Raw genomic sequence first — 14,491 nt, forward strand, 5'->3', positions numbered from 1 at the left:
GGGACCCTGTGCCCCAACATCTGTGAACAGTGGCAGTTGAAACCCATTTGGGAACCTTAGGCAGAGCTGATGATCATCACTCCTCATTGTCCATAGCAGGAGGTGGTCAGTGTTATTAGACTTTGGTGACCTGTGTCTGGAGCATGCTCACCTTCAGAAATACACAGGCTCCCCTTTGTGTACACACCATGGACATTATTGTCATACTTCTACGACCTGGGGAGGGGGGTCCCCCTCGGTGTCTGGAGCACATGCACCATAACATGCACCACATGTTGCCTAATGGATGACCGGCTCTGTCTGTGAATTAGCTGTATTTGTTTTTTTCACATTAACATGATAAAAGTGTAAAAATTATATACAATTTTGTGATGACTTTTATTATTACCACAGCTATACAATTATTTCTTTCTTCTTTCATAGTAGATTAATTTGTCTTTAAATGCCTAGATCTGAAAATGTGAAAAAGTTTTATGGCTGACAATATATGTCACCAGCTCGGTTTATTTGCCTTATAAAAATGTGCTGAAAAATGTGACCCACTCAACCCTTAATTATATGTCCTGTCAACTTTGTTTTATTACTTAACTTACCACCAAAGTTCAAGGTTTTGTTAAAAATGCAGATTTAGAAATGTCAGTGGACGCAAATAACACACCAGCACGGAAGACACAGATGATGCAACATGTTTCTGTCAAGAATAAATGCAAATATTTGATTAAGAAGGTCAAATGGAAGAAAGTACAAATAAGTGATAAAGAGAAGACGTGCTTTCTGGTCATGTCTTGATCGGCCAGCTGAGGGAAGAATGCAAGCAGATGCTGGTTGTGATACTGAAGGAGTTGGTGACATGTGGAATGTGCCTGGAGAAGGTAATCTCCAGAGGTGTAATGATCCTTTCACTGCAGTATCGCTTGTGAGAGTGGCTTCACTGAGGCCTGAATACCTCTTTCACACTACAATGAATCAATTCCAAGTGCAAAGTGCTGAGGCTGCTGCCTGCTCACCTTTCTTATGAGAAGTTATGACTTGACTTTGTTTTCTCGTTTAACTAAACTTTTGAGTAAAATACCACATGGCTAGTATAGCCTGGCACTGCAATGCCATCTGGAACGTGGAATTGTGTGTGCATATGTGTTTGAGTGTGTGTGTGTGTGTGTGTGTGTGTGCATACGTCCCATCATGGAGTTTACTCTGGCTCTAAAGTGCAGAAGATATAACATGGAATATCGATTGCTGTGATGTGCAGCTATTAATGATAAGAATGCTTACAGACACAGAGCGGACATTGGGGGTACAAAGTCAATACATTTTATTCAGATCTTTGGACTTTGTGTACTTTGTACACTTATGAAAAGTGTTATGTGGTGTGATGCCCAGGGCACATACAGCCACCCCCTATCTCTGACACAGACAGGCAGGACATGACTTTGCCACACAGCACACGGTTTATTTGTTCCAAACACAGTCCAGCACAAGCCCATATCACAGTCCTTTTACCACCAGTCCTCCTCAAGAGCTTCATCCACTTCCTCCCGACTCAGGCCATTGAGTAGTGCTGTCTGGCTCCTTTTATAGGGCATCCGGAAGGAGTCCAGGTTCCCAACATGCTTCTTCCGTCAGCACTTCAATGACAGAAGTGCTGCCAAATAGGGCCCTGTAAATGTCCAGGCAACCCCTGGCAGTGGCCATGGTCCCCAGAAGGGTTGACCTTCCATGCTCATATCCTGCGGCCCCGCTGTAAAACAAGGGGGCTGCCCTTAATTGGTTCAGGGGAGAAACGATCTTGAAAATACTCTCTCCCCCGGTCCTTTCATACTCGGGGTGTCCTGGCCGGTTAAGGGTTCTGGCCATCTGCCACAGTGGAAAGGTGGAATCCCCACACACATTACTTGGGGGGGCACTATAGTGCTACCTAATTAGCTACTTATGTATGTATGTATGTTATAGACTGTATCCCTGATATGATTTATATACACAACAACTGTAAAAAGGTATGTGGCATCTAAAACATAGCCAAAAAGCAGGGTAGACTCCCTACTAGCCTACTCAGATAAGGCTCACTTCCAGTCTGCCTGACCACCTACTTCAATGGCTGGCTTCAGTCTACACAGGGCCAAATAAGTTTTGGCTTCCATCCATCCATTATCCAACCCGCTATATCCTAACTACAGGGTCACAGGGGTCAGCTGGAGCCAATCCCTAGCCAACACAGGGCGCAAGGCAGGAGATAAACCCTGGGCAGGGCGCCAGCCCACCGCAGGGGTTTTGGCTTTAAAAATTGAAAAAAATAGTTTATAAAGTCCCAAAGTATAATTAAAATTCCCACAAAAGGGAGTGGATTACTGTAAACACCTGGTGTTGTGTTTCAGCCAGGATTCATATGTCTCTTTTATGTTTGCTGCATTATTTTTTATATTAACATTGCTGTTCATTAGTTTCTTTATGTCAAAGCATCTTCTTTACATAAGATGTGTTTTGTGGGTGGTCTCCCAAGAGGTGGGACCACCACCCCGTTACTGTAAGGGAATGCCCTCAGCCCCAGCATATCATTGAATGTGCTGGTGTTACTGAGTTGGGTTGGATTTGTGATTATTCTTGTGCTTTTGTGGTTACAGGAATTTTTGACCCCATTTGCTCTGTTTTTGGAATCAGTCTTTAATTTGTGTATTGGGACTTGTTTGTCTTTGTGAGCAGTTCATTTAACATTTTCTGCTCCTTTTAGCTTAAGTTTTGTTACAAAGTATTTTTTTGTAAAAATTCATCTTTGTATTTTATAAAGATTCTTCTTCTTGAGTAATTTTGGGACTCTGGTGCTTAGGAATTCTTTAGGTCACAACTCCTGGCTTGTAGAGAGATAGGTGGCAAAAGAATCTTTATAAAAGATTTATTAAAAAAATAACAAAATATAATAAAGTGCTACATCATGTTGGCACAGTGGTAGTGCTGCAGCCTTGCAACAAGGAAATGGATGAATGGATAACCAAACGCTCATACGAGCAAAAAACAGATAAAAGAAGTTGCCAACAAGGCAATGCAAAATCAAACAAGTTCAAATGCAAAAACTAAATCTTTAGAGAGGAGCAAAAAGTGTCAAATAAAACAGAAAAATCCAAAGACCAGCAGTACTTACAAAAACACCAACTCTCCACCAAAGCGCCTTCAATGAACTGCAGGGACCACACTTCCCAGCCTTCCTCCTAGGGGACTGGGGGCGGTATATAGCAATGATTTATTAATGACCCCACCTCTTGGGAAGTCCACCCATAAAATAAAAGGAACATAGGAGAACATGATTCTGCATGTAGTAACTAAATAAGAAATAAATAAAATAAAACACATAGAATAAATAATTAGTCAGTCAGTCCAGTCAATCATTATCCAACCCGCTATGTCCTAACACAGGATCATGGGGGTCTGCTGGAAGTAATCCCAGCCAACACAGGGTGCAAGGCAGGAACAAATCCCTGGGAAGGGCGCCAGCCCAACGAGATACATAATTAGGCTAAAATATATTAACATCAATGATAGCAATTACAAAATAAAGAATGAACAAAAAAGAAATAAATAAGGAGTTTAAATATAAGTCAGGGAAGGAACCCTGGCTAAAATACAACAGTCCCTATATCATATCAAAGCACTATGGTGCTATCCCAAGTCACTCTTTTTTTTGCATAGTGTCCTAATGTGGCGGGCAAGATGATATAATAGTGTCTAAAGTCGTTTGTGCATGCTGTACGTATTTGGGAAGTGCTGTCATATGGCAGTCAAGGCAATATAAACCTCTTCTATGCATTCCCCACTTATTTCACTGTATCATTCCACCACAGGCCATTCTAACTTATATCAGATCAGGACACACTTCTAGCTATTACAGACCATTCCACTTCAGCCATTCCTTCATCCTTCTGATTTTGTAAAACTAAAAATCAAAAATGAAGTGTGTCATTATATAAGCTTTCAGACCCTTACGTTCAGTATTTTGTACAAGCTCTTTAGTAGTAAATACTGCTCCCTGGTCTTAGTCAGTAAATCTCGACAAGCTTTGTACACCTGGATTTGGGCAGTTTTTCCCATTCTATCTGACATATCCTCCCAAGCTCTACTAGATTGGATGGGAGGCATCTGTAAACTGTCATCTTCAGGTCTCTCCACAGATGTTTTATGGGGTATAAGTCTGGGCATTGGCTGGGCCACTCAGAGACAGTCAGAGGCTTGTCCTAAAGCCATTTCTTTCAGGTAGTTGTCCTTCTGAAAGGTGAACTATCGCCCCAGTCTGAGATTGTGTATACACTGGACAGGTTTTCTTCAAGGATCTCTCTGTAATTGGGTGCATTCATCCTTCTCTTAATTCTGATCAGTGTCGCTGTCCCAGCTGATAAGAAACGCTCCATAGCATGATGCTGCCATCAGCATGCTTCACTGTAGTGATGGTTTTAGGGAGTTGATGAGCAGTGCATGATCTTCACCAGACATTGTGCTTGAAGTTCTGTCCAAAGAGTTCAATTTTTGTCACAACACTGGAGTCCTTTAAATGCTGTTTGGCAAACACCAAGCAGGCTATCATATGCCTTTCACATAACATAACTGCAGGTCTGACATTGTGTGCAGCAATACAGGGGCGCCGCAGGGGACTGTACATTCTCCGGTCCTGTTCAATCTATATACATCAGACTTCCAATATGACTCGGAGTCCTGCCACGTGCAAAAGTTCGCTGATGACACTGCTATTGTGGGCTGCATCAGGTGTGGGCAGGAGGAGGAGTACAGAAAGTTAATCAAAGACTTTGTTAAATGGTGCGACTCAAACCACTTACACCTTAACACCAGCAAGACCAAGGAGCTGGTGGTGGATTTTAGGAGGCCTAGGCCCCTCATGGACCCTGTGATCATCAGAGGTGACTGTGTGCAGAGGGTGCAGACCTTTAAATATCTGGGAGTGCAGCTGGATGACAAATTGGACTGGACTGCCAATACTGATGCTCTATGTAAGAAAGGTCAGAGCAGACTATACTTTCTGAGAAGGTTGGCATCCTTCAACATCTGCAGTAAGATGCTGCAGATGTTCTACCAGATGGTTGTGGCGAGTGCCCTCTTCTACGCGGTGGTGTGCTGGGGTGGCAGCATAAAGATGAAAGACGCCTCACGCCTGGACAAACTTGTTAAGAAGGCAGGCTCCATTGTAGGATTAAAGTTGGACAGTTTAACATCTGTGGCAGAGCGACGGGCACTAAGCAAACTCCTGTCAATCATGAAGAATCCACTGCATCCACTGAACAGTGTCATCTCCAGGCAGAGGAGCAGCTTCAGCAACAGACTTTTGTCACTGTCCTGCTCCACTGACAGACTGAGGAGATCGTTCCTCCCCCACACTATGCGACTCTTCAGTTCCACCCAGGGGAGTAAATGCTAACATTAATTTTATTTTAATTCTTTTCATTTTTATTACTATTTAATTTAATATTGTTTCTTTGTATCAGTATACTGCTGCTGGATTATGTGAATTTCCCCTTGGGATTAATAAAGTATCTATCTATCTATCTATCTATCTATCTATCTATCTATCTATCTATCTATCTATCTATCTATCTATCTATCTATCTATCTATCTATCTATCTAACAATGGATTTCATTGAGGCCCTATGCCAAAAACACCTGTTTGATGGAGCACTGGTAAGACAGTCATCCTTCTGACAGGCTCTTCCATATCAGCAGAGGACTTCTGAAGGTCTACTAGAATGCCCTTTAGGTTCTTGGTCACCATTCTAAGTGATGACCAATCCCCTCAATTTACTACAGGTGGATTCCAATCAAATTCTAGAAACATCTGAAGAAGAATTAAAGCAAGTAGGATAAACCTGAGCACAATCTAGATTTCCAAAGAAAAGGATCTGAAAGCTCAAATGAATGAGAGATTTCAGTTTTTGACTTTTAATAAATTTGCAAACCTTTCTGAAAACATATTTTCATTTTGTCATTAGGGTTATTAAGTGTAGATTGATGGGTAAAAATGGCAAATGCCTCAACTTAAAATGAAATCTGCCATGCAATAAAGTATGCTGAAAACAAAGGCATCTGGATACTTTCTGAATCCACTGTGTGTGTGTATGCGTACATATTATTATTATTATTATCATTATTATTATTATTATTATTATTATTATTATTATTATTATTATTATTGTTCCTAAGAGCACTTTTACTGTCAAATATTACTGCTCTCTGTATCAGACCACTCTATCAGTGTATGCACAAGTTTTCACAGAGTATACCTTCACCATTTTAATAATACGTCAAGGCACTAAAATATTTTTATAAATAAAACTCAGTTCATTTTATTAAACTATGTCTAAATATGAATTTGATTACAATTTGAATTTGAATTTCACCACTTTCAGTCACTCAGTCATTCATTTTCTTGATATTTTTTTTCAAATGCTGTTTGCTATGGGGAGACAGAGCCTGTGGCTTCAATAATGGGCAGTGTGGTCTCACGAGTTAAGGAAGGTCAACAACTCTGAAATATTTTGGGATGCCAACTCCTCCCTCCCCTTTTATTAACAGTACCCAACAAAAACAACGCTTTTGGTGTAAGAAAACAACAAAAAAGCAATCACCACGTGGTGTGATATCTTCTGATTAAGTTGGCTCTGCCGATGCATCGCCCGATTCAGAGCTCCTTTTGTTCAGGTCATCTCCAAGATACACTGACACCTCCTTCATTGTGCTCATCCTTTTAAAATTCCAGGACCAGAATGGACACGGTCAGTTGCCCTCATTGGGTGGACTTGTGGCGAATGAAAAAGACAAGACAGTTAGCAGCAGTGCCCCCTCTCGGCCTGGGTTGGTATCACATATCTGGGAAGAGCTTGGATCCTCAGACATGCATGTGTGACAGCAGGAAGCAGCACTGAATGGGATGTAAGGGTCACTGCCACACATTCTCATATCAAGTCAATTTAGAGTCACCAATGTTAAGCTAAAATGGCTGTGTACGGGATGCTGGACTGGTGAAACAATGCAGAGGTTCTAATTCATGTGAATTTCCCCTTGGGAATTAATAAAGTATCTATCTATCTATCTATCTATCTATCTATCTATCTATCTATCTATCTATCTAATTTATACTTCTGTATTGTGCACATTGCACGGCTCAGCGGTTGGTTATTATTTTCTTCTGTACTACTTTATTTTAATCTGCTGCGCATGTGCTTGATGAAGTTTGACTTTTCCTCTGTGGCTGGGATTTGTTAAACAATAATCTCAGTTCGATTTTTGAGAAAATGTCGTTTCTTAGTTGGCCATATATTTGTGGCAAAGGTCTCAAAGACGCGCATATTTTGAATTTCTCATCCCCAGAATGTTGTGAAAAGCTCCATAGGCATTCCTTTAGGTTGGGTAGGAGGCAGAGGCCTCCCAAAGAGGGATGGATTGACACTCATTCATTGGAATGGAAGGCTAATCAGTGGCTTCATTTTCATTCAATCTTATAAAGTGTCAGACTCCGGTGACTGAGAATTTAAAAAAAAAAAAGGACTCGCCTCCTGGGTGGTCTTGTCTTTGCATTTCCATGACTTCACTCAGGAAATCAATGTCCAGAGTGCAAACAGGCCATGGAAAACTTGAACCACTGTTCAGAATCTGACCGGCGCAGTGCCCATGTCACATTTATATTAATTCAGACAATTGTTCCTTGTTCATGTGTATTCTGGTGAAAATGGAGGTAAATTACAAGTTAAAAAATCTGCATTTAATGAGACAATGTGACTTAAAGTTCATAAGGGAGTTTAAGTTGTGGCTGATGACTGTTACAAAAACTTAATACCAAGATAGATAGATAGATAGATAGATAGATAGATAGATAGATAGATAGATAGATAGATAGATGTAAAAGGCACTATATGATAGATAGATAGATAGATAGATAGATAGATAGATAGATAGATAGATAGATAGATAGATAGATAGATAGATAGATAGATAGATAGATAGATAGATAGATAGATAGATAGGGAAAGACACTATATAATAGATAGATAGATAGATAGATTGATAGATAGATAGATGTGAAAGGCACTATATGATTGATAGATAGATAGATAGATAGATAGATAGATAGATACTTTATTAATCCCAAAGGGGAAATTCACATAATCCAGCAGCAGTATACTGATACAAAGAAACAATATTAAATTAAATAGTAATAAAAATGAAAAAAAAAATAAAATAAAAAAATAAAAAAGCTGACAATAACTTTGAGTAATGTTAGCATTTACTCCCCAGGGTGGAACTGAAGAGTCGCATAGTGTGGAGGAGGAACGATCTCCTCAGTCTGTCAGAGGAGCAGGACTGTGACAAAAGTCTGTCGCTGAAGCTGTTCCTCTGTCTGGAGATGACACTGTTCAATGGATGCAGTGGATTCTTCATGATTGACAGGAGTTTGCTTAATGCCAGTCGCTCTGCCTCAGATGTTAAGATTGTTAAGATGAGCAAAAAGATCACCTAATTCCAAAACACAGATATACATTAAAAAATGTTTAGATTATTTCATGTGATTTTCGGGTGCTGAAATCAAAAATGAAAACAAGTTTTCACCATCATGTGCATTTTTTCAGAAACACATTTTTGACCAGTCAGTTATAAAAGGAGTACTTCTTCATTACAGTAATAGCCACCTGTTGATCCTTCGGTGCATTTGAAGAAATCCATGAGAACCTTCTTTGAGAAAACTAAAACTTCACAGAGCACCACAGGTTAATATGTGTGGACCTGAAAGTTCTAGGTCTCTTACTGGGCCAGCAGTCATGGCACATGAATTTCCCATGTGTGAGTGGGACAGCAGAGCCAAGGATTGGGTTCAGAAGGGCTGGCCACCTACACTCTAGAAAATAATGGTTCTTTATGGCCCCTTCACTGGATTGTGTGGTTCCTCATAGAACCCGTACTTGACGAAGAACCATTTAATTCTGGGAAGGGGTCTTTGCATATGAAAATGGTTTTTCGAGCTATAATATGGACAAAACAGAAATCTTTAACGTATAGTAGTTGGTCTAAAAGGATACTAGCAGATCAAGAAAACATGATCTGAGTGTGAATTGTTGTATTCAGCAAAGGTCCTTTTAAAATCAGGAACCCATTTCGCAAAACGTATGTAGTCACGGTTAGTTTATGAATCTGTTATGGATCGAAATAAATAAAAGTTCTTTTTGGATCATTCATGTGGATGGTTCTTTTGGGAACTAAAAATGACTCCCCTCTGGCATTGCTCTGAAGAACCACTTTGGCACTTTTACTTTTAAGAGTGTAGACAAAAGATAGAACTTGGTGACAAAAATGAAATGTCACCATGAAATGTTACTAACACTGCTTCATATTAAGCTTGGTTTAATGAAGCAGTTTGATAAAGTCCCATTAAAAGATGACGCCTTCATGTTTTATGTATTTGTGCCAAAGGTTTCCAGGTTTATCTGAGGCTAAGTTGAAAGAGTGCATTTTTTCCTGACCTCATGTTAGAAAACTGATTTCTGATACAGCGTTTGATGGTGGGATGAATGACCTGAAACGAGAGGCTTGCGGATCATTGAAAGAAGTCATTTGTGCATTTGTAGGTAAAAATAAAGATCCAGATTATAAAGAAACTGTGAAAGATGTATTAGTTAATTTTAAGAAACAAGAGTCATAAAGTTCATTTTTTCAAATCACATCAATTGGCTTTATTGTGATACCATTCATACACCCTATTGCAGCATACAGTGGTGCAAAATAATGTTCTGCAGGACCGTAGTGCAACCTATACAGTATATTAACATAGAACAAATGTAAGACAATAAACTATAACACACTATACATAGGTAATTAAATACATAACAGTTGAATGACTAGATAAATAAATTGAAATGGTAATAAATACTATAAATAATAATGACAACTACTAATAATAAAGAACAACGGTATTAGCAAATGTATGAAATAAACTGCATATAAATAAATTACTAAGAACAGATCTGACACCAGTGGGGCAGCACAGAGGTCAGAGTCTGGACAGCCGAGGGGTAGAAGCTGTTGCAAAACCTGAGTAAACTGACTTGGATGCTACAGAAAGTACTGCCAGGTGGAAGAGGGACAGCAAGACAGTGGGAATGGCCCTCCACAATGCTGTAGGCTTTAAGGATGCAGTGCTTGATAAAGATGTCTTTAATGGAGGACAGAGAGGTCCCAATGATCTTTTCTGCTGTGTTGACTATCCGTTGTAGGACCTTGCCATCAGAGACACTTCAGTTCCTAAACCAAATGGTGATGCAGCTCGTCGGAACACTCTTGAATTTTCCCCTGTAGAATGTGGTGAGAATGGGGAAGGTATAGGCTTGCCTTTCTCTGCCACATAAAGAAGTGGAGACACTGTTGCAACCTCTTGGCTGTGGAGGTGGTGTTAATTGCCTGGGTCAGTTCAGCAGCCAGGTTCACACCAAGGAATTCTTGGATTTGCTTTTGGAATTTTTGCCTGAAAATCTTGGAACAAAAAAAGTTTCATTTTGCAGAACTCTTAAATGAACTATTTCTGTTGTTTATAAGTGCTTTATATAAATAAATAAATATGTTGCTTCAGTCTGACATGTTCACTTCGCAATGCCGCTTACATGCCTATTAACTTTGCGCCCGCTCCCCGTGTTCGCGTTGATTTATATTTTTGTTTCCCGGGGCCTGCGCTTTCCTTTTCAAATACGCGTACGCGACTTTTAATTGGTGGGTTAAAAAGGTCGCGTGCCATGCAATGTGTTGGTATGTTGTATTTTTAGCTCCCGCGACCGACAGTACGGATATAGGCTCTGACTTTTAGTGACTAAGTACTTGAAAAAGCCGACTGAAATAAAAGTGGATGAGTGGCTACAAATGGATCATGTGGTGGTCTAACCTCCCGTTTCTGCCTTACATCAGATGCCCTGGTCTCAATCTGTTTTTTCGCAGCTCTTTACCAGAAATGCAGTTTAGAAAAAAACACATTTATTACACACATTTTTCCTTCATCAAAATTTAAAAATTACCTTGTTTGTGACTTTATTGGCTTTAGCTTTTCTTCCGAAAGGGATGTCTAATTTCTAGATGCAAATTATGACTGACAGCGTTTTCTGATTACCCGTTTATATTCATTCGCGTTTCTTTGGGAATGTAACTATGGCGAATTCCATATAAATACATGGCATTTTGAAAATGTGTCATTCTTTCACTTGCTTTGTTCTTTTACTTCCATACTTACTCCTCCCAAAATTCCTCTAAGGAACCCCGCCTTGTAGATTTACTCCGGAGCATCCAACGTGCGGGACAAAGAGGCGGATCTCTTAGCACAGGTGAATGAATAGAAGATGCGCGTTTCCCTAGTAAAACTGAATCGGCTCGGCGACTGTTAACTTCTGCCAAGAGTTCCTCTCGAATCGGACGACTGGTGGGAAAGTTTACGATTTTGCAGCGGAGCGATGCGTGGACGATGGGCTCCGGCAGGCGGATGCACTGTGCCATTGTGCGTGCTTGCCTGTTGATTCTTATTCTGTTTTTAACTCTGCAAGTTTTCGTGGGGATTTTAGCGCCGGGGACCCCTCGCTTCTCGGAGGACGGGGTTGTCTTCACGATTATTAGCATTGAAAACTCTTGGAAGCCGAAAGAAAGTCCGATAGCACAGAGCGGCACTGGTCAGGATACGAAGACTTGGGGTCCGGAATTTTTGGAAGGCGAACACGGGGATGCTGCAGAATATTTACCGCACCTCTATCAAGACGAGAACGAGAATATGACACGAACGGTAAGAGGAGGGGATGTTGGATTTCGGAGGAGAGGGTTGCTAAAATGACTCGGGGCATGCTGACAATGTGCGTGTTCGCTGTTTTTTATTTTTACACCTATAATGTTTGTAAGTGTTCTTGACTATAATGTATTTAAAAAATTCAATAGACTGTGATCCACAAGTTAGTATGTCGTCTTTCCGGGTGACGTTTTTGAGGTTTTATAATTTAACAAATACTCTATAAATGACCTGAACCCCTGTCCAGGGTTAGCTCCTGTTATAGGCGCCGGCTAATTTAATCGGCTTCAGTGAATAGATGGATGGGTTATGGACTAATAACCCTGACTGAGTGACGACGATGTCTTATCAATCTATCTATGAGAAATATGGTAAAGATGGACTTAACATTGTACAAAGTTATTGTCTGCCTGTTATACCTTCATTGTTATCACTCTTTATTTTAATCATGTTCCTTATCAGTATGCTGCTGCTGCTGGAGTAGGTGAATTTCCCTTTGGGATTAATAAAGTATCTATCTATCTATCTATCTATCTATCTATCTATCTATCTATCTATCTATCTATCTATCTATCTATCTATTATATACTGCCTTTCATATCTATCTATCTATCTATCTATCTATCTATCTATCTATCTATCTATCTATCTATCTAATTACAGACGCTATGTTAAAGTTTAAGGTTCTCATTCATAGAAGATTGAAAGTTGAATTTGCATACTATAGACTTACTAATCAAATATACTTATTTAAATTTTGGGTGGAAGGTGTTTTTCTATTCAGAATATAGTAAAATATGAGTAGAAAAGCCTGTATGTTGCAATATAATGTAATTGTAATATAATTGTAAATATATGGTGCCTTTTCTCATTCTCTATAGATACAGTAGTTATACCATTACGTGTGCCAATGACTTGCGGCTGCAGCAGTCTGCACCTACTGACTTTCTCATATAATATTATGCAGACGTCCACATTTTTTCTGTACTGTTTCCCATAACATGATTCAAACACACCTTTGCTGATGACAGACTATCTGTATACATCACTGGTTTTGAATGAGTAAGAAAAGAAAATATTTGGCTATCTATCTATCTATCTATCTATCTATCTATCTATCTATCTATCTATCTATCTATCTATCTATCTATCTATCGACAATAGAAAAAATAAGGCATAACCAGGCATGTCAAGTCTCTTCAGATATTATGCAATCATCCCATTAATGAACCACAATTTAAAAACTGCCTCCTGACGTTTTCCAAAGACAAAGCACTTATTCTGGAATTCTCCACATGTAATTTCAGACTCTCCTTTAGTTTTATTAAGGCCGCTCAAAACTCTAAACCTCTGTGGTGAAGGGTATGTGTGCCTTTCGGGTTATTCATTTTTTTTATTTTATTTTATTTTTTTTACAGCACACTGTAATTATCCTGGTAGTGAAGGCTATACTTAACCACACACTTTTACTAAAGTACAGACCAGAGCTTTATCCTTTAATTGGGTTTTCACCAAACCTGAAATGCCTTCCACCTCAGAGACTGCGTCCATCTGCAAACAGATATGACTTATGCTGTTGCCTCTTCAGCTGGGCATCATTGCCCAAGGCAGATGTGACACATTTTTCCAGTCTCAGATTTAATCTTATTTGAAGGACAAGCTTTTAAGTAAAAAAAAAAAAAAAATGCAGTGTTGTCTCCCATTGTATGTGTCCGCTGCCAATGGTGTGTGGGGGCAGGGCGGTGTCAATGGCTCACTAATGGTTAACCTTCTTCTTCTTTTTCTCTTTCACCTGACCTACTGGGTTGTGCACTGAAGCAGAGCAGTTTATAGATAAAGAAGAGCCTTACAAAAGTTTAGAGAGTGTGTGTGTTCAAAACCCTTCTGTAAATGCAATCTTTTTTTTTTTTTTGTAATGCTTTTTCATGCATTTCCCCACAGGGACAAAATCTATCTATCTATCTATCTATCTATCTATCTATCTATCTATCTATCTATCTATCTATCTATCTATCTATCTATTATATAGTGCCTTTCAGATCTATCTATCTATCTATCTATCTATCTATCTATCTATCTATCTATTATATAGTGCCTTTCAGATCTATCTATCTATCTATCTATCTATCTATCTATCATATAGTGCCTTACACTATCTATCTATCTATCTATCTATCTATCTATCTATCTATCTATCTATCTATCTATCTATCTATCTATCTAATCTTAGTGTTCCATTGTCAAAGCCAACACAATCAGTCCAGCCTTGCTACACTGCCAGCACTAAATGGACTTTGGAGTATTGACTTTTGAAATATAAAATATTTGGCTTTAAAACATATCTACATGCTTAATTAATTCAGAAGTCAACATCAAAAGTGACCTCTAAACAGTGTATACTGTATATACAATGTCATATTTAAAAACATTTCAGAATATTAGCCTAAAATGCACCTTATATTTTAACTCCTTTCTTAAGGACTCTTGTGAGACCCCAGCCCCACGATTGCAGGGTCTTCTTTGGTTTTTCAGGTGTTGTTTCTAGATGAAACTTTAAATGTACCAGTCTGTCTTCATGTTCATAATGAAGTTATTGTGTATTGTTGCTGGGTTCATTGTCTGCCTCAGGGTGAGTAGCTGCACAACATACACTCTTTAAAATAATGGTTTTAAAATGGCACATTACTGGGTTGTGT

The 14,491-nt window shown here is 39.2% G+C and overlaps 1 protein-coding gene across 1 annotated transcript in view; it reads left to right on the forward strand.

The window, feature by feature from the left end:
- Positions 1 to 11,168: 11,168 nt before the first annotated feature.
- The window catches only part of LOC120517857 (methyltransferase-like protein 24), a 64,521-nt gene continuing 61,198 nt past the window's right edge, over positions 11,169 to 14,491 (forward strand). Inside the window, exon 1 of the mRNA XM_039740357.1 lies at positions 11,169 to 11,795. Coding sequence (XP_039596291.1) covers positions 11,484 to 11,795 — 312 coding nt within the window. The 5' untranslated portion in view covers positions 11,169 to 11,483. The remainder of the gene's footprint in view (positions 11,796 to 14,491) is intronic.

Source organism: Polypterus senegalus, chromosome 17 (assembly GCF_016835505.1).
Source record: "Polypterus senegalus isolate Bchr_013 chromosome 17, ASM1683550v1, whole genome shotgun sequence".
NCBI classification, from domain to species: Eukaryota; Metazoa; Chordata; class Cladistia; order Polypteriformes; family Polypteridae; genus Polypterus; species Polypterus senegalus.